At 34.7% G+C, this 19,216-nt stretch overlaps 1 protein-coding gene across 6 annotated transcripts in view; it reads right to left on the bottom strand.

The window, feature by feature from the left end:
* Positions 1 to 751: 751 nt before the first annotated feature.
* Positions 752 to 19,216, bottom strand: part of LOC128203505 (contactin-like) — a 49,197-nt gene continuing 30,732 nt past the window's right edge. For all 6 annotated transcript variants that reach the window (XM_052904947.1, XM_052904944.1, XM_052904942.1 and 3 more), the window contains 20 exons: positions 15,119 to 15,214; positions 14,378 to 14,617; positions 13,903 to 14,002; positions 13,394 to 13,581; positions 12,724 to 12,815; positions 12,239 to 12,419; positions 11,994 to 12,100; positions 11,317 to 11,503; positions 10,697 to 10,863; positions 9,899 to 10,013; positions 8,860 to 9,033; positions 8,287 to 8,448; positions 7,573 to 7,667; positions 6,779 to 6,865; positions 5,452 to 5,611; positions 4,910 to 5,031; positions 3,743 to 3,962; positions 3,304 to 3,419; positions 2,609 to 2,786; positions 752 to 1,866 (listed from right to left, as the gene is read on the bottom strand). In XM_052904947.1, coding sequence (XP_052760907.1) covers positions 1,703 to 1,866; positions 2,609 to 2,786; positions 3,304 to 3,419; positions 3,743 to 3,962; positions 4,910 to 5,031; positions 5,452 to 5,611; positions 6,779 to 6,865; positions 7,573 to 7,667; positions 8,287 to 8,448; positions 8,860 to 9,033; positions 9,899 to 10,013; positions 10,697 to 10,863; positions 11,317 to 11,503; positions 11,994 to 12,100; positions 12,239 to 12,419; positions 12,724 to 12,815; positions 13,394 to 13,581; positions 13,903 to 14,002; positions 14,378 to 14,617; positions 15,119 to 15,214 — 2,951 coding nt within the window. In that variant the 3' untranslated portion in view covers positions 752 to 1,702. The remainder of the gene's footprint in view (positions 1,867 to 2,608; positions 2,787 to 3,303; positions 3,420 to 3,742; positions 3,963 to 4,909; positions 5,032 to 5,451; positions 5,612 to 6,778; positions 6,866 to 7,572; positions 7,668 to 8,286; positions 8,449 to 8,859; positions 9,034 to 9,898; positions 10,014 to 10,696; positions 10,864 to 11,316; positions 11,504 to 11,993; positions 12,101 to 12,238; positions 12,420 to 12,723; positions 12,816 to 13,393; positions 13,582 to 13,902; positions 14,003 to 14,377; positions 14,618 to 15,118; positions 15,215 to 19,216) is intronic.

Below are 19,216 nucleotides of genomic sequence, written 5' to 3'. Positions count from 1 at the left end.
ATGCTATAGTGTATGTTTGTAGTTTATCTATGTCCAGTGTATGAACTTCAAGGCTATAATGTGTGTAGGTAGTTTATCTATGCCCAGTGTATGAACTTCAAGGCTATAATGTGTGTAGGTAGTTTATCTATGTCCAGTGTATGAACTTCAAGGCTATAGTGTATGTTTGTAGTTTATCTATGTCCAGTGTATGAACTTCATTGCTATGATGTGTGTTTGTAGTCTATCTATGTCCAGTGTATGAACTTCATTGCTATGATGTGTGTTTGTAGTTTATCTATGTCCAGTGTATGAACTTCATTGCTATGATGTGTGTTTGTAGTTTATCTATGTCAAGTGTATGAACTTCATTGCTATGATGTGTGTTTGTAGTTCATATAAGTCCAGTGTATGAACTTCAAGGCTATGATGTGTGTTTGTAGTTTATCTATGTCCTGTGTATGAACTTCATTGCTATGATGAGTGTTTGTAGTTTATCTATGTCCAGTGTATGAACTTCATTGCTATGATGTGTGTTTGTAGTTTATCTATGTCCAGTGTATGAACTTCATTGCTATGATGTGTGTTTGTAGTTTATCTATGTCCAGTGTATGAACTTCAAGGCTATGATGTGTGTTTGTAGTTTATATAAGTCCAGTGTATGAACTTCAAGGCTATGAAGTGTGTTGATAGTTCATATAAGTCCAGTGTACTTCCAATGAACTTCCAACGCTATAATGTTTTCACTTTTCATCTGAGAGTGTTACAGGAGTATATTTTCTTACACATCTTTATTTGGGGACAACACAAGTGCAGCTTTAAAAAGTTATCAGGTATTATTCGCATTTTGTATGTGCTACATGTCTTATAGTAAAAATATAGGAAACATGTATACACACAGGATTTACAACAGGATACATGAATACACAATGTATACACAGGATTTACAATTTGTACAATGACAAATGTATTGAGATTCATGTTAAATGCAGTATATATTTACATACTTAATGAAATTATTAACAATTCAACAGAAAAAGAAAAAAAGTATTTAAAACATTGTAAAAGATTGAAAGTCATTATAGTTTCTATGTGAAGTTGATGTTTTCAAGTATTTCTGTATTTTACAAGAAGAAACTATATCTAAAGGTAAACAAAAAGTATAAATTGTAAGTAACATTCAAAACAAAGCAATATATATCTAAATTATATATTGAGCACATGTTGAAATGGATTTCTAATTGTAAACACTGAAAAAAGAGTATTTAAGGTAAAAACTAAACAATGTAAATCAGATAATGAGTATGTACAATGAGCGAGTATTTGTTCACATATCTAATACCAACAATATGCCAATAAGAGATGAACAAATATATGCATGTTGTATAATAAATCTCAAACAATGAATTTCAAAATACTGAGATGATTATTTAAAAAAATAAAGCTAATTGATTAGAGATAAATTGAGACAACTCTAGGGTGATTAAGGTTCAAATAAGAACCTTAGTGCAATAAGTCAATAACTGCCTATAGAAATAAAAGCAGATATTGAGTTTTTGCACTAAGGTGACAAAATAAGAAAACTGTTTAATGCAAGTGGTCTGCTCTTATTTTTTATAAACACAAAAAAATTACAAAAAAAACCCACAAAAAAACAAAACGTTAACATACATTAAAGTAATGTTTTTTCTTAATGTAAGAAAGTAAAAATAAAATAAAAATGTTAGCTTGAAATGATGTAGAACACAGTTAAAATGGCAATTAGAACTTTCATATGCAGGAGCGATCTGAGTGATGAAACTCCACAGGTTCGGGAATCATTGTCTGAGTAACACACCTCCGAGGTGGATGGGTCAATGTTCAGATTGACAGAACGAGAGTCAGAACCTGAAAATAATATAATTAATGCTGTTATTCCTTTGAACATTAGCGAATTGTTCTTTAATTGCCATTAAGGGTCTACATGATAAAGAGTCAGAATGTAAAAATCATGTTATTCAAGTTTTGAACATTATTTAGCAGGTATGAAAGGATACCTCCACCTAGTTTAAGGTAGCCATCCATCATTAGGATGCGCTAGTGCATTTTATATATAAATATTGAGATTATTTCTCGTACGTCAATTTTATACTGATTAATCATTATATTATTTTTGATTGGATAACATTTTTAAAACACCTATTTTGATATGATACATTTAAAAGGTCACAGAACAAAAATTTACAAGATTATATAGCATTTTTTTATTTTGTTTCTTAAATACCATGATGTCTATATATTAAAGCTCTTGATGAATACTTAACATAAGTTACTATATAATGTGTTGAACTTATAATGACCAATACCATTTTTTATATCAATGTGTCGGAATATGATGGTTCAATAATAATTATATTAAGTTCACTTGTCCATAGTGAATAATATTGAATTAACTTGATTTCTTAAAATATTCAAGTCCATATGAAACATAGTCATAAATGACATACCGGGTAAAAGATTTAAACCTTCAGATACCGGTAGTAGATATAAAGGAAAAATATTCAATAATTACACACACTGCATGTAATAAAAGAACAATGACAACTCAAAAGTTGCCACCATCCCCTGCCCTTAAGAAGCAAATACTTACTTGTAAGTGAAAAATACACTGCTTCACTAAGAGCTCCGTCCCCAGCCCTTGAAGTACCAAGCACCCTGCACACATAGACTGTATTCGACTGGAGACCATTGATGATCGCTTCATTCACCTTCCCTACCGTAGTATCTACTGCATTGCGTATATCCTCTTGCACTTTGAATATGCGGATCTGAAGTTTGGAGTGAAGTGGTTACAAACAACGCATAAAGGATCAAACAACTACATAGCAACTTTTCATATAAAATATCAGGAGGTTGTTGTTAAATGTACAAGAGGGAAATATGAGGGCATTAGTGAACATTAAATCCAACATTTTGTTCACAATATATTGTGCAATAGTGACATTGAGGCAAAATAAATCCCCGATATGACAATAACAGTCTCAGTTTTATCGAGATTGCTCATTGTCAACAACTGTGAATGAAACACTGTCACTGTCTTTAATCTAAGCTCTAGAAATTTTGGTCCAATTAAAAAGTTTGATAACATCAAAATCAAAGTGATCATACTATTTAAAGTTTGATTGTGGAAAAAGCTACATGTAAAAGATTGTTTTAAGCAAGACTGAGTCTGGTTCCTGCTTAGAAACTAATGTTCTGGTAGAATGAGACAATGTGCCCCTGGTAGGGGTGAGGGCGACATCTATTCCACCGTCACACTCTTATCCTCTAGTGTAAAGGACTTACAATGTATCCCTCTAATGACTCTTCCCCTGCGTGGACGCCAACTCCCCGCCAATGCACGCGCACACTGTGTTGACTCACTTCATACACTTTAATGTGGGTCGGGAAATCATGGAGCACTGAAGATAAATAAATAGTAACGGTTTAATTTCTATAGCATTTGGAACATCACCTTTGAAAAATTGGATGCCAAGTCTCATCCATACAACTTATCACAAAAACATACCGGTACTATCTTCCATGTGATGCTGTCAAGCACCTTAGTGCAATAACTCAATATCTGTATATTGAAGTAGAAACATATATTGAGTTCTTGCACTAAACAGACATGCAAATTATACAAAACCACCTTGACACATCTAAAGTCTTAGACAGTCAAAAATCGTAGAAGTTATTCTAAAATATCCAAAACAATAAATCAAAATCATTGTGTTTTTCTTACTGTCATTGTAAGTCTCTCCTCTTCTCCAATTGCCTTTAGTTCCCACACCAGCACCATTTATTACCATGACTCGTGCCAGATACTCCATATTTGAATACAGTCCAACGAGTTTCACGTGGTCTGTCTGCCCGTACACATCCTTGCTTAAAACCTCCAACACATTCGGGTCTGGTTCTTCATCGTGTTTGGCATTGCCAAACATGTCTGCAAAATACTGTACCTGCAGGCAGAAAAAACACACATGTATTTAAACTCACAAGAAGTATACTTGAATAATTGAACATGAACAAAAGAAAAATCAGAAAAGAAATCAGATTCAAGTTATTGGTATAATTGAACATTGTACAGATTCTGTTTTACATGGTTGTACATTGCCATTAACAGAAAAACAGTTTTGCATTCTTGTTCCAATTTTAATAATATCCAGTTTAATTATCTTAATGTATTTTCTTGAGGATATTAATGACTTTGACATAATGAATTTTCACTGTACTAAAATAATTCAATACAAACAAAAATATCAGAAAAAAAAATCAATTAGCGTAATAAAAAATTGTGCAGATTTCTTTTCTTATGTAACAAACAAACAATAACAGCTTCTATGAATGCTTCAAAATTTCGTTAATAATAATTTCTAAGTTAACTTACAAATTTGATTTACATATATTCATTCATTGTTTACTATGTATTACTATAATAGTAAACTTAAAAGTGAATTTAATATTGTAGAAATATAACACTATGTGTTTGTTATTCATGACATTAATTTTAGAACATGTGTATATCTTATGTTTTTATCTTTGCCTTTATTAATTGTTTTATTGATATCAAATAAATGGTGAAATAATTATCATCAAATATCTAATGTTTGTGTTCTTAGCAACGTTAATCAACTGTAATCCTATTACCCACCGCGTTCATTCACACCTTCTTGATCGTGCCAAAAGCTATTATAAAATTTTAAAAACTAAGACAGGGACCGGATGAGTTCAGGACCAAGAAAAAGTATCACCCTGCATATTACCTGGAACTGATTATAAGCCATCAATGCATGTCGTAGCCCTTCTTATATCATGCATTGTTTTATCCCTGTCATTCTCTTAATCATGTTCAATTTTTAATTATCTAGCTTTAAATCCAGTTTATTTATCATCACATATACATTACCCTGTATCCCCTAATTTTGCCCCCGACTGCCTCCCTCGTGTCTGCCACAGACTCCCAGTGGACTATGATGCATGTACCATTGAATGTCTCCATATCTTCCATCCTCACGTCTGCAGCTGGCACTGAAAATGGAGAAGGAATACGTTGATATTGCAAGGGAGTTCAAACAGTCTTTCTGTGCTGCATCATATTAAAGAAAACCTCTGCAAAAAATGGCATTGAAGAAGGTTTATAAAATTCTCAAATTAACCTTCAATGACAATGTCTTATAAGGTATGTGCCACTTTTGTTTAAAATAATTTAGAATACCGGTAGAATCATTTGAAGAAAGCACTGCAAATAACAAAGAATAAATCAATACATATTGACAGGTTAAAAATTTATACTTTACAAATTGTCTAAAGCATGATGACTTAATCCAGAGAGGGCAAAGTAATGCCTAATGGAGCATTAATTGAGTCCCCCAAAAGTTCCTGTTACCTTATGTACATGATGAAAATATATTGATCAATTTGTATACAAATAGAACCTGATGCACTTACTGGCTTCGGCTGAGTATATGTATTGGACAGTAGAATTAGGTCCCTGAGCCTTGGAATTCCTGGCGGCAACCATTATCTGATACTGAAGGTAGTAATTGTCTACGCCAACTTCTATCACATATTTCCCATCAACAAGGGACAAGGGAGTGTTCCCAATTTCCTGTTGAACAAAGTTTATATGAAAACAATGGCAAGGAGAAGAATGACTTTTGTGATATTTACATATTCTTGGAATACAACCTACATTATCAGCTAATGAAATTGCAGATCATTAGATCCTAGGTTTAATCAGAAAGAATTTCAATTATTGCCGGTGTTTCAAGGTCTGCCTACTGCCATTCATCTGATGTCAGCCAATGAGGTTGTATGTTAAGTCAGTGAGATGATCCATCTTAGTGAAAAGAAGGGCTTGTTTGCCCACTTTGCCCTTTCTTTATCATTAAGATTTTATTTCAGGTCATCTAATTATTATTAAAACAGTAACATTTGTAAGGAAGAATGTGTGTATTGGAATTATATAATTCTTAAAGACCGGGTTAAATATTAAATGTTATTTCTAATACAAAATATATTCACCTGGTTTAAAACTTTGCAGATGGCTTCACAATGCAAAATACATGAATTTCATGTTTAACATGCATCAATGAGTTTGCTTTCAAGTTAACATAAAAACTTCAGCTAAATGGCTCTTCCTTAATGTAGAAACTATGTACATGCAAACACAGACATCTTAATTCTAGCACCATGTATATGTATATATCACGCCTTCAACATAAATGACACCAACGCCATTGGTCCAGGACTGGTCACACGGTGACCCCATATTTTGCCATATTGGGGCCATCAAATTTATATTGTACCAAAATGGCGTCTTTTTTTCCAATTTCAATGAATAAATGAAACAGGTTGCCCGCGTCATATAGACATTACGGGGCTAGTAGGCTTCGCTGTCACCCGATATGGTTTCCATTGCCCCCCATATCGGCTCACCTACTAACCCCATAACTTATAGTATGTATGATGCAGATTAAATAAGGAGATGAAAGCATATAAAATGTAGGATTATAGTTGTTACAGTGTAAGATCTCACTGTATTTCACATAGTGAGCACCTCAAGGTATATTTTACAAGGGGAGTATAAGCCAAAAGTGAAATATTTACTTTTGGTGTTCATTGGATGTATTGACAGATTGTGGATTACAAAAAAGAGTGATGAAGTGTATACTGATAGACAATCATTAGAAAAATTGTGTCCAAGCCCTGTGTAATAAGAAAAACTAAAAACTACCGGATAGTAAATTATAAAACCAAATCATGTTAAGCATACCCTTTTATAGTCTTTTGCATCATTCATCTTTTTCCAGTAGATTATGTAGTTCAGATTGTCTCCGCAGTGTTCAGCTGGCTCCAGAATCTAACAATTATGAACAAAACCATTAAACGTGGAACATTTATCAATTATATGGATAACAAGAAGTTTAGATAGCTTCCAACCCAAATATCTGTTAAATGACAGTTATTTGGTCCAATTTAAAGCAACAGCAGTAAAATACAGAGGTTACAATGTTTAACTAACATTGTATACCAGTATTCTAACCAAGTTTCATTACAACTGAATAAAAACTTGAAATTATAACGGGATTTTTTTTCTCCTAAGATTCTACAAAGTGACCTAGTGTTTGACTTGAGGTGACCCATATCCATACCTTGATCAAGACAACATGCAGACAAGTATTTAACACGTTTCACATCCGGAAGTGGGCGTCCGTTCGTGATGGCCTCAATTTGCTCGATGCAAACAAATATTTGGCCAAATGAATAAACCTTAATTGTATGTTTAATGAACTCGTTATGAGACTAAAGCACTACAAACAAAGCCAAATCTCTGATTGTATGTATTGTCTCTGGCAACATGTGAAATTATTTCATTTGAACACCGTATGAGTAATGGCAAGGATTGAAGCTTTTTATGTTGACGATGACACAGGTTATCACCATACCATATCCATTATTCTATTACTGTCAAAGTAATTAACAACAATAATTATGAGAAATACAATCACAGACCTTGTAGCCTATGACAGATAGTCAAACACATTTATAGAGACAAGATGGACTTACATCCCAAGTGATCTGGAGTGTGCCAACTTTGCCACCACCACCGCCAACATTTCTAGGGGCAACCACAGGTGCAGATGGCATTAGTTTCACAGAAGCTGGAAGAACAGAGAAAAATACACACCGGTAATAAAATAAAATTATGTGAAGTTGAATTATTATATATGCATGGTCATTAACCTGTGATGTTCCAACTTTGACACCATCATCTCCCACTCTTTTTGAGAGGACCATGGTTGCCGTTTCATTAGCTTTACAGATAATGGGAAGAGGGAAGATATAACAAAACTTAATGCCAAGACCACAAAATATTATATCATTAAGGTCCTCCATTTGGGATAGCTAACTTTTAATGCCTTAAAGATTTCTTGATATTGCCAATAGCTTTACTGAGACTGGAAGTTTTTAAACAAGTTACAATTACTAACATGTATGTAGTTCTTACTACATCATGATAGCCATGTAGTGTGTAAGGCACTTAACTATATATTTGCAAATGGTTATGTTCCTCAGCACATAGTTCTGCTGTATTAGCCAGCATTTGATGGAGTTTAGTGCTAGTAATTGGATATTTTTTGCATCTTGCCATTTCCGAAATTCAATTAACAAGTTTGTAATGGCACTTAAAACTATCTCATCCAGCAATTTTTCAATTGATAAGAGAATTGATAAGGGCAAATACAGAAAATGAAAGAAACTCATGCAGTACATACTTACTTGTGGGTTTACTTGCTTCTTGCCCCTTTCCAAAGGCATTTGTTGCACGCACCCGGAACCGGTAGTTTGTGTTAGGAATGAGTCCATCCACAGTTGCGGCCCTTTGTGTTCCCCGCTTACCCTGATCAGCCGCTTCACGAGCGGCAATCGACTCAGGGATATCTGAGATGAATAACACATAGATACTAGATAACAATAGTTGAGACTCATGTCCTCATAATACATGAAGATAAAGTTCCTTACATGGTCAGATATAATTTATATATAAACAGTATTATGGTTTGTCCATGTAATACTTTAATGGGTCAAATTGCTACAATATACTTCTCAAATTTAATATTAGAGATTGCCATAAAAGTTAATCCCTTATATTCCAAAAAGTCTTCAAATTTTGAGAAATGGTATGAAAGTGAAACTTACAAATTCCCAATCAATCAATGTGTCAATTCATCTCTAGGTGTCAATGACTTAAACAGAAAGTTTGATTGCTACAGGATAATGATGAGTAGTTAATTATACACAGTTGATATTAATTATTGCGTGTGTACAACAATGATCAAATGTTCCACGTACCTGCGGCAACCACTGTCCACACATTGGGCTTGAAGTTGGACTCTGCCTCTATGTCATAGCCTACAATGGGAGCACCATGCTCTATAGCTACGAACCAGGTCCAGACCAGGGTTACTGAACGGGGAGTTACGGTGTTGTCCAGCACATACACACCCGCAGGCATAAGAGGTGGCCCTAGAATAATAATTATTCATAATGAAACAGTCAATCAACAAATCAAAGCATGGAAATATTCTGCAGATTACCCAGACTAGTTTTGCTCACCATTAGGTAGTAGGCATAAGGCGGCATATGAAAAAAAGACAAAATGTGAAAGGATATTTATAATAGTTTCCAGAGTGCTCACTTTTGAAAAGCCTGTCACAGTTCAAGCAAAGGTCAGGGCATCACATTTATAGTGGTAACCAGTCATGTATTGAAAAAGTATCTTGTTATTAATCGTACCAGTATATCATGTATTTGGTGGATATTAAACATTTTTTCAAATACTCGAGTAGTTAATTAGTACTCAGGTACTCAAACGATGGATCGAGTACTCGGGTACTTGTTGCTATCCCTAGTATTTACTAAACGTCTTCAGGTCTGAGTGGCAGACTCAGGCTCAGAAAACTGAAATCTTACATATTTCAATATATATGCTACAACAAAAGATATGTGCCTGATTGTAAAAACATTTACTTTGTTACAGTTACAGCAATGTTTTCCATCTTTGCTTCTATTACAGCATTTTTAAAGAGAAAGTCAAATTTGGCTTTCCTAGTCGGAGCCTCAACCTCAGACACTTAATGTCGATGAATAAGGGCACTGGCCAGGTGAAAGAAATGCAATATAAAAAAGCAAGATATTTAATCATGCCGAGTTTTTAATGTGACATTTTTTTCTCTTTATTGGTTGGCAGTAGGTATAAAACAGCTATCATGCTTTTTTCGGTGACTTCTTTCACTTCATTATCTTATCATGACTTTGTTTGCCCAGATTATGTCACATATACCTATTTTACATTTTTACATTTTAATGAATAAGACAAAGGGACACATACCATTTACCCTGAGCAGTCCACTGCTTGTCTTGGAGTGAATTGTGGTCCGGGCCTCGCATTCATAGCGACCCATATTCTTGTACTGGGCGTTGGTGACGTACAGCCCATTCATGCCCTGAAACATCCAGATATGTTAGGATAAGTTTGAAATCTTGCTCAGGGTGGGGCTTGAACCGAATACCTCCTGACTATGAGGCAGACACCTATACCACTCGACCCCTCTCTCGGTAATAAATTGAAGGTAGATAAGCAGTCTCAAATACTTTTTAAGCCATGTCTTAGAAATGACAGGATACTGCTGGAGAGAGACAGGGTGAAAAGGGTAAGAATGGCACATTGAAAAGTGCTGTGAAAAAAATATAATGAATGTCACAGAAAATTCAGTGATACAAGTATTCGGTTCAAATGCAATGTATGTTAAGTTTGTATGTATTAATATTCATAATAATTATAAGAATAAATCATAACAAAAGGCATTTAAGGCAGAAGGGTGGCCATGCTGGTCTTAATAAAGGCAGAAGATGTTACCAAATAAGGACAGGGTGAGGCACCATTCCACAACTCTTTGGTCAAAAGCCTACAATGGTGTCAAAGAACAAAAGCATTGTGTTTAATTGTTGGACAAATGCCATTTTAAGTTCCTTAATTAATTTAGAAATTTAGTCTATTAACTACAAGATCATCATAAAATCAACAACATCTATGCACTGTTCAGTAACACTTACTAAAATTGTACAATGACTATATGTCAACATACAATTCCTGTCACATAGGGAGAGCAGATGTTTCATAACTAACCAGAATATACTCCTTCTGTAACAGAAAGTTGATTGGATGTCCGTTGAACTTCCAGACGTAACTGATATCAAAGTTAACATTTGTTGACGCCTCACAGTACAGGAACGCCGTCCTATTCACCTGGACGTTTGTCTCGTTCAGTAACCTGCTACGCCAGATGATACCATCTGAAAAGGACGTTCAAATATTCAATGTTGTAAACTACATTTTCTCTTCTTTTTGGTTGTCAATGTGGAATGTATTTTATTTTTTACATGTGTTACAATAGCTTTATGTTATTAGATTTACATTCAAATATATGCTTAACAAACGGATAACAATATTTATACCAATGGCATAACTGAAATATAATTAAACAAGAAGCAATAGCTCAAAAATGCCAATGATTAAATGATTTTGTCAAGTTAAAAGAGGCGCATCACTCATTAATACCATGTTAAAGCCTGAGTTATGGTTTTGCTGTAAATGTGCATATTGTTAGTCTTTGTCTATGATGACTGCCACAATACTAACAATACCAAGGCTTTCACATTCTACCTCGGAAAGATGAAAAAAAAAAACTACTGAACTACTTATGTCAGAGTACAAATACATATAACCTTAATTACTCTAATACATACCAACAACTCGAACTTCAGTAGAGTTGGTCGCAGTTCCAAACTGGTTATCTGCCTTGCATGTGTATAAGCCTTGGTCTGACATGGCTATGGAGGTTAAAACGAGCCCGTAAGACGTGTCCATCCCTATACGATCATTCAGGTTACCAGGGGTTAAACCCATGGGGCCTCCATTCTTTATCCAGGTCACCTATTGAGGAAATGAAGCTAAGAGTCAATAATTGTATGTGCAATTGTGTATATATAAATGTGAAGAGGTAGGGTTTTCACTGCCAACAGCATGTACTCAAAACTTCAATGATCGATTTCAATCTTGCTTTTTGCTGAACATCTGAAAATCAAACAATTTATCAATTTGAGAAACATTAGCAATCAATCAAAATCTAAGGTAGAGAAAAACCACAAAGTTCTGACTATGTTTTGAGATATTATTTTGCATTCAGTTAGGTCTGTTGTCAGTCAGACAATTCAACCTAGCTTTTATAATTATTTCAGGCTAAAGCAAATTATGTTTTGCTTGAAACCATTTTTTCACATTCAAAATAGCCAACCACTTTATTATTGGTCAATGACCTTCTTTCAGAGTGCAGTAAAGAACTTCACTCCCATATCAATATTTCAAATCATTTATTTTTTTCATTTCTAGAACTTGCACATCAAAGAAAAATGATAAGTCTTACTGTTGGTGTTGGTGCTCCTTCCACACTGCAAGGAATATTGGCATTTCCGCCCAACGGGACCAAAGTCACCTGAGGAAGTGGGTGTCGCTTGAAGTTAGGAGTCAGTGCTGAAAATTCGAACAGGGCTTGTTAAGTGAATCTTAGGATTTATTCAAAAACTTTGTCATTGAATAGTTTAATTTTCATCCAAATATACAATGCAGCACTCAAAAAGTTTAGATTTTGAATGAAATGTAAAAACCTACCTAAAACCTTGAGCTCTCCTAAACTGAAAGTAGTTCCATAGTTGTTTGTAGCGGCGCACTGATACATTCCTTCATCACGTAACTTGTCCACAGAGAGGATGGTGAGTACATTGGCCCTGATTTCAAGAACGCCCGGTATACTATCAATACGAGCACCATTTTTATACCAAGAATATGTTGCCTGAAACATTGACAAAGACAAACATTCTACATGCCAATACCTGAACTTCTTTCTTACAAACACAGATAAGCAATACATTTCATAAAATTTCTTTAAAAGTTATCTCTCTTTTGTCGTCAATTGAACTGAGGGATTGTAAGTCTTAATATACATGAGATTTGAATTCAATTTAATAAAATGTAGAGTGTTTTTTTATTTTTTTAATTAAAATTATCTCTGACAGTAAGTACATGGACTTACAGGTGAACTAGAGATTTTTTTCAAATTTTTCTGACATTTTTTGAGAATAGAATTCTTCTTTTACCTTAGGTCTAGCAACAGCCATGCAGTGCCAGTCAAATCTCATTCCCACATCCAGGAACTTGTTGCCAATCGGGTAGGGGAAATACGGCTTGGCTAGAAAAGAGACAATAAGCTCATTACAAATTATAACAGCAATACAATTACATACTGTGGCACTCAATGTTGGAACCAATGATATTACCCGTTTTGGTATTCTATTTTTCAAGTACATGTACTATATATGATGAAAGCAAGTGATTTAAAATCTGTCCATACAAGAGAAAGTTACAGCCCGGACACGACCACCTTTACTCTATGGCCTTATATGCAGCATTCCATGGAAAACAAACACAAAGTGAGACCTTGACCTAAGAGGAAGGGACACGCGCCATGCACATGAAACATTGTCTTGGTATGTTAAACAAATGTGGCAAGTTATTTTAAAATCTGTTCATACTCGAGAAAATTACAGTCCGGACATGAGAAATTGTGCTGGACGCACATACAGAAAGTTCAATTTAAATATATCTGTCTTCAGAGAGCATGATCAAACCATAATATAAGTATTGTAACATGAATACTTCAATATTCAGACGAATTGAATAACTTTAGACCAATATTTATTTAACCCACATTATATTTAAATATTACAGCCATTTAAATTAAATCAATAAAGAACATAATGATCTCACCGTCCATATTTAATGTAATTGTTTGTGTCTTAGAGGAGCCTGACCCCCGGGTGCACCTGCAGATATAATCCCCTTCAGCTTCAAGTGATGCGTTGTCAATTGTTAGCACGCGGTTAAGGTCACGTAGTTTGGTTCCCGCTACAAACGGCCTGCCGTCCGCGCGATACCATTGGTAGTTGAGAGGTGGACTGAAGAAAGCAACACTTCTTACATAATTTCTTTCAAAATAGATTAGCTTTTTTTTCTTTTGAAAAACAGACGTGCATAAAACATTAGCACCTTGAAGTGAACACTGATGCTATTCTATATTTGAAGCAGAAAAGAGGCATTACTAGCTCTACCTGTCTTGGAAGCATTTTTGAGTTAAGGCTGAAGGTTTCATGATTGCTCTCCAACAATTACACCTACGCAACATTACAACCCCTCAACTTTTTGCTTTGAAAAACATTTTTGGGAGCATTATACAGACACGGATTTATCACTGTGTATTATGAAGCAACTCAACTCACGAGCCATAGGCAACACACTCCATGCGTATATTGCTTCCCTTTATTGTGTTCTGCGGGAAAACATTCGTGTGAAGAATTGGACCATAATCGGCATCATTGTCTAAAAAATGGTAAGATCAATAATGATTCAACAAATCTTACAGTGCAAGTTTTTCAAAAAATGCTAAAAAAATACTAAATTATTAAACTAAAAACAAACCTACCCATAAAGCCTTTCAGCTTTGGTAAGTAAACCAGGGATTTACTCAAATCATTTACTTTAAAATGGACTATATGAATACATATTCCAGATTTTGATAAGAAAATACTAGTACATGTTATACATGATTACTTATTGTGAAAATATCATAAGGATGTCAAAAGTCACTTGGTTTGTTCAAATGGGATAACATATTAAATAGAAATTAATTCCAGGCTACCTTTTATTCCACAATCATAATAAAAAATGTGTATTATACATATGGCAAAAACTTACTTGTATCTCCTGACAGCAGTAATTCTATGCCCATGTTTGTGCGACTGACTGAGTTGGATTTTGCAAATCGAGCATTGTCCGGCTGAACCAGTGTCACCACACAGAAATAGTTTTTATTGGCATCAGTTGGCTGCACCTCGGAAACGTAGAGACTTCCATCGTTTGAGACAAACAGGTTGCCGTGGCCCTCGTAAACAAAAATGTTAGTGGCTGCGTTCTTGAACCATTCATAGTTCACTCCTAAAATCAAGCATATGTAGTGTTGGAAAATAGGAACATCCGGCTGATAATTAGCATTATTTTGTTTGATTTTAATAATTGTATGTCCCTATTAACTTCTAAATATAACATTCTTGTTGCTATCCTTTTGTTGTTTTCAAGTTGGTGAAATACATGTGCAACATGACTGAAGTTTGAAATATTGGATGATTATTATTTTATAAGCATGAATATAGTTGAATAATCGTATGTTCCTATTAAGTGTAATAGATCCTTGCGCTTATATGCAGGATCTTGGTCATGTTTCAGGCTTCTGACTTGTCCCTGTAGTTTCCATGGTTTCATTTAAATTGCATGTTTTTGTTTTCAAATAAAGTTGGTAAATATAAGTACCTAAGTTGGTGAACAATAGTATGTAAAATACAAGTTTGACATTCATGAAAAATTATTATTTAAATGATAGTTTTGGGAACTGCTGTCTCAATAATTCATTATAACACTCATTTCATATCAAGACCTTACTTGGTGAATAGGACGGTGCACCACACTCCATCTTGGTGCCTTTAAACTCGGCTGCATAAACAGGCTTAGGACGTATGTTGGAAAACTGGTCCAAGTCTGTTATAAGAGAATAAAAAGGGATACAAATATCAAATTCTTTCTTCAACTTTTATAGCACTCTTTAAAATTTCTTCCATGCATTATGTTGTAAGGGCTATTTATTTAAACATATAACCGAGGGGGGAACGGCAATTTTTTAAAATCATATATGGTGGGGTGTCATTTTCGCTTATTTGCACCTGTATGTGGTTGCCAAATTGTGAAATTTGCTTCTGATGGGGGGTGTCGAAATTTAAATCGCATATGACGTAAGGGTGAAAATCCCTTCAGACCGATTTAACAGATAATTTGTGTTACCTCCCTTAAAATGTTTATACTGTGCGGAATACTTCTGGTTTTTGGACTAGGGCACTTGTGGCCTAGTTCATAGCCGTAACAGCGATGTCTGCATTTTCAAGCCGCATCTGGGGGTTCACTGACGTAATGAATTCATACGCTGTATTTTGATTGGATTGCCGTTAGCGAATTTGAATAATCAAAGTAGTACCAGAACTGATTACAATGAAAACATCCAATAAAAATAGTTCTCCTAACAAGACAAGCTAATTGCATGTTCTTTTAATGAAGCACAGGAAATGGGTACGTAGCGAGTGAGTTAATCGGGTTAACTACATGAATGTTCTTGCATACGGTCAGATTAAATGCAATAAGAATATGAACATATTGGAAAAGTATGCATCAACATTTTCCGTTCAAAGCTCTTTATTGATAGACTGGTAGCCGCTTTCTCTTTTATCCGAATAGAGACCAGTATCAGCTAACCACGGTGCCCGTCACGCATTCGAAATGTCTTGTGGGTACGTAAACCGAATCAAGCGTGCGGTCTAAGTAGTAAACAACCAGGATATTTGTTGTTGTTTTTTTTAAAGTATTGTTATCCTTTGTATAGAATGTTGGTATTAATTTATTAACAAGGCTGCTCTTTTTTTCGACATAATTTGCATGTTTCCGTGACATTTTCTTTTTAAATACAAAGTTTATTTTTTAACTAATCATTGCATGGTACTCAGCACTTTTTCAAATACAGCATGATTTTTTGGTATTGATTGTTTAAATACTATTAATGTAAAATAAAAACCATACGCCGCGTATCTGTATAACGTTATAATTTGTGTTTTTGAGGAAAAGTAAATTCGGGTACCAGTCTATTGTATTGACTCATTCACTCTGATCAGAGCGGCCGAATGATTCACACATGTACATGTTATCACTACTTCCGGATGCTGATGGTGTGAATTTTATATGTGTTATATTGAAGAAATTCATCAATAAAGTCGCCATTGAATGATTACCACCATCAAACGGATTTATTGTCATCTTACCGTGGATAGCATGTTTAATTTGACACGTAGAATTTCAAGCAATACAAGTTCATTTGATAAAATCATGTGATTTCAATTTTGCAAAATGGAGATAAAGAAATATCAAATATGCGCATACTTATTTATGAAGTTTCATTCTAAATGAAGACAAATGTATTAATATGTGCACAGCATCTGGCTTATGAATATGATTGAGTGTTTAGAATGTGCATAGAAAAGTCTCGGAGCCATTCTCAGTGTAAGTACATTTTGTTCAATGACATTGTGTGATAAACCATCGCCATTTGCCTGCTCACTTTTGATTTCTACTCTTATTATGCACCAGTCAATTGTTACCACCCCCTCGGGGTATACTAGGGAAAGGGGCAGTGTTTTCACCTTTCAGGTGTCCTCGCAGTGCCTGATGATTGCGGTGGTTTTATCTTCCCGCAAAATATAGCGGGGAATTACCCTTACCTAAGAACCTTGGGGTGCGAGGTTATTTGGCAGGGATTTTACCACCAGTCACCAGTTCGTTCCCGCAGGTTAGGGCAGGGATTTTATAGGGGATTGGTTGGACTGAAAGTCAAAGTATTCCCCAGACCTGGAGGGGGGGGGGGGGGGGCGTGGTTACATTTGACTGGTGCATGAAGACATTGAAGTTCTTTTTCTGAAGACGCTTTGAGCTCACTTTTTGTTTCCTAGCCAAGAATGAAAATCAGTAATCACCCAATGTTGTGGCATAGTGAAGTAATGAAGATTTAAACTCACAACAGCCTTTCTCAAATGCTGTCCAGGCTTTTTTATGCTTAAGAATAACTTACCTGGCGATGTCAGACCAGAAATCGTCTTGGCATGAGATTGGATTACTATGGATCAGTATGCACCAGTCAATTGTAACCAGGGCCCCCACATCCAGGGGTATACTGGGGAAATGGGCCGTGTTTTTACCTTTCAGGTGGCCCCGCAGTACCGGGTCTTCGTGGAAAATACACTGTGGATGTGGCTTATAACCTAATGTCCCTTGGGTGCTGGGGGGGATTTGGTGGGAACTTTGCCATCAGATCATCCCTGCAGGGCGGGGATTTTAGCTTGGGTTGGCTGGACCAAAAGTAAAAGTCCCCGCTATTCCCTGGACCGGGTGGGGGGAGGGGGTGCATGGTTAAATTGACTGATGCATAAGCTTGCGTATACATTCAGATTCAGTGTTTTGGTGCGCAGTTGACAAATTAACTAATTACTTATTAGAAGTTAAGAATATATATTTATTTATATAAGTTATACTTTGCAATCTAAATCATAGATTTGAAAAAGGTAACCTGTATCAATAAATGCAATTATACATAAATAACTGTGCAAATCTTTATGAATCATCCCGTACCTTGCAGGGTCTATGTTATTTTTTAAAAATTATACTAAGGGAGCTTTCAAGATTAGCTTTCCAATCGCATATACAATGCAGTTTGAAACCTTGATAATTCAAACAAATCTTTGTTGCAGACCATTACTATTAAATATTTGATAAGTCACAGACATTATAAGGTACATTTTAAATGGGCTGTACTCAGTTAATAATGAAAAAGAAAAAACTTTCTTTTTTACAGAAACCTGACATTAACTTGGTATCGATGTGTACAATTAATGCATTGAAACTTACTAACTGATGATGCACATAGTTTACAAATGATTTATTAATAGCAGTTATTTCGTGACTTTCCATTAAAAAAAGATTACTAGGTACATTGCATGTCTACCAAGTATAATTCATTCCTTATGTGTAATCTGGCGTTGATGTTATTACGTGATTTAAGCGAGTTAGGTATATATCTGGAAATTCCACCCAGTAAGAGTAAGTCTGAATAGCATAGTGGATTTAACACTGCACTGCATTTTTTTTTTTACATTTTGGTATTTTATTTACAATAACGATATCAAAGAGTAAAATAGTTTATTAAAAAATTGTCCTTAGATTCGTTAAAGAAAAAAAAACTTTTTTGGTGCCAATCTGGTGTACAGTCCCTTTCATAAACAACAAGTGAAGCCAATGCTGTATTAAATTTGAGACAGACAAAAAGAAGACAGTACAAAGTTCAACAAGTGTGACCAATTTGAGAATACCCGGTACCTTACGTAATTTATAAATATTCATGCGATTCAGACAATTTTAATGCTAGAAATCACCAAAAAAAAACATTCCCTTGAATTATTCCCATCATAGTTTTAACTCATAATCAAATTTCAATGCACAGCATTTGAAATAATTTTAAACAGATGAAAAACTGTTATTTTTAAAAAGCACAATACATTGTTTATCTTTTATGTGACCTAACATTAATATAAAGATTTATTCAGATCATAATTTAGAGACTTGTCTTGCACTTAAATGTGACCAAGTATGCTTGGGATTGAACACTAAAAAAAACAAATTTCAAAGAATGAAATTAAATGAAGCACAAAATATACAAAAATTGACACTTTTTAAACTTTCAAAACTTTAACATTAATACTAAATACGGTTACATAAAATGATGAATACATTTGTAGGATTTGATATCCCACTAATTGTAACCGTCGGCTTCTTTCATTCTAAACTTTTTCTCAGTGATAAGGAATAAATTTTCTAACTTTATGAAAATAAGAACAATGGAAACAATGCATTTACTGTTGATCAGTGCAGATTGTGGGAGGTCATGGTTGA

Source organism: Mya arenaria, chromosome 9 (assembly GCF_026914265.1).
Source record: "Mya arenaria isolate MELC-2E11 chromosome 9, ASM2691426v1".
NCBI classification, from domain to species: domain Eukaryota; kingdom Metazoa; phylum Mollusca; class Bivalvia; order Myida; family Myidae; genus Mya; species Mya arenaria.
The sequence above is the reverse complement of the archived record's forward strand: the minus strand, read 5'-3'. Positions and strand labels throughout refer to the sequence as shown.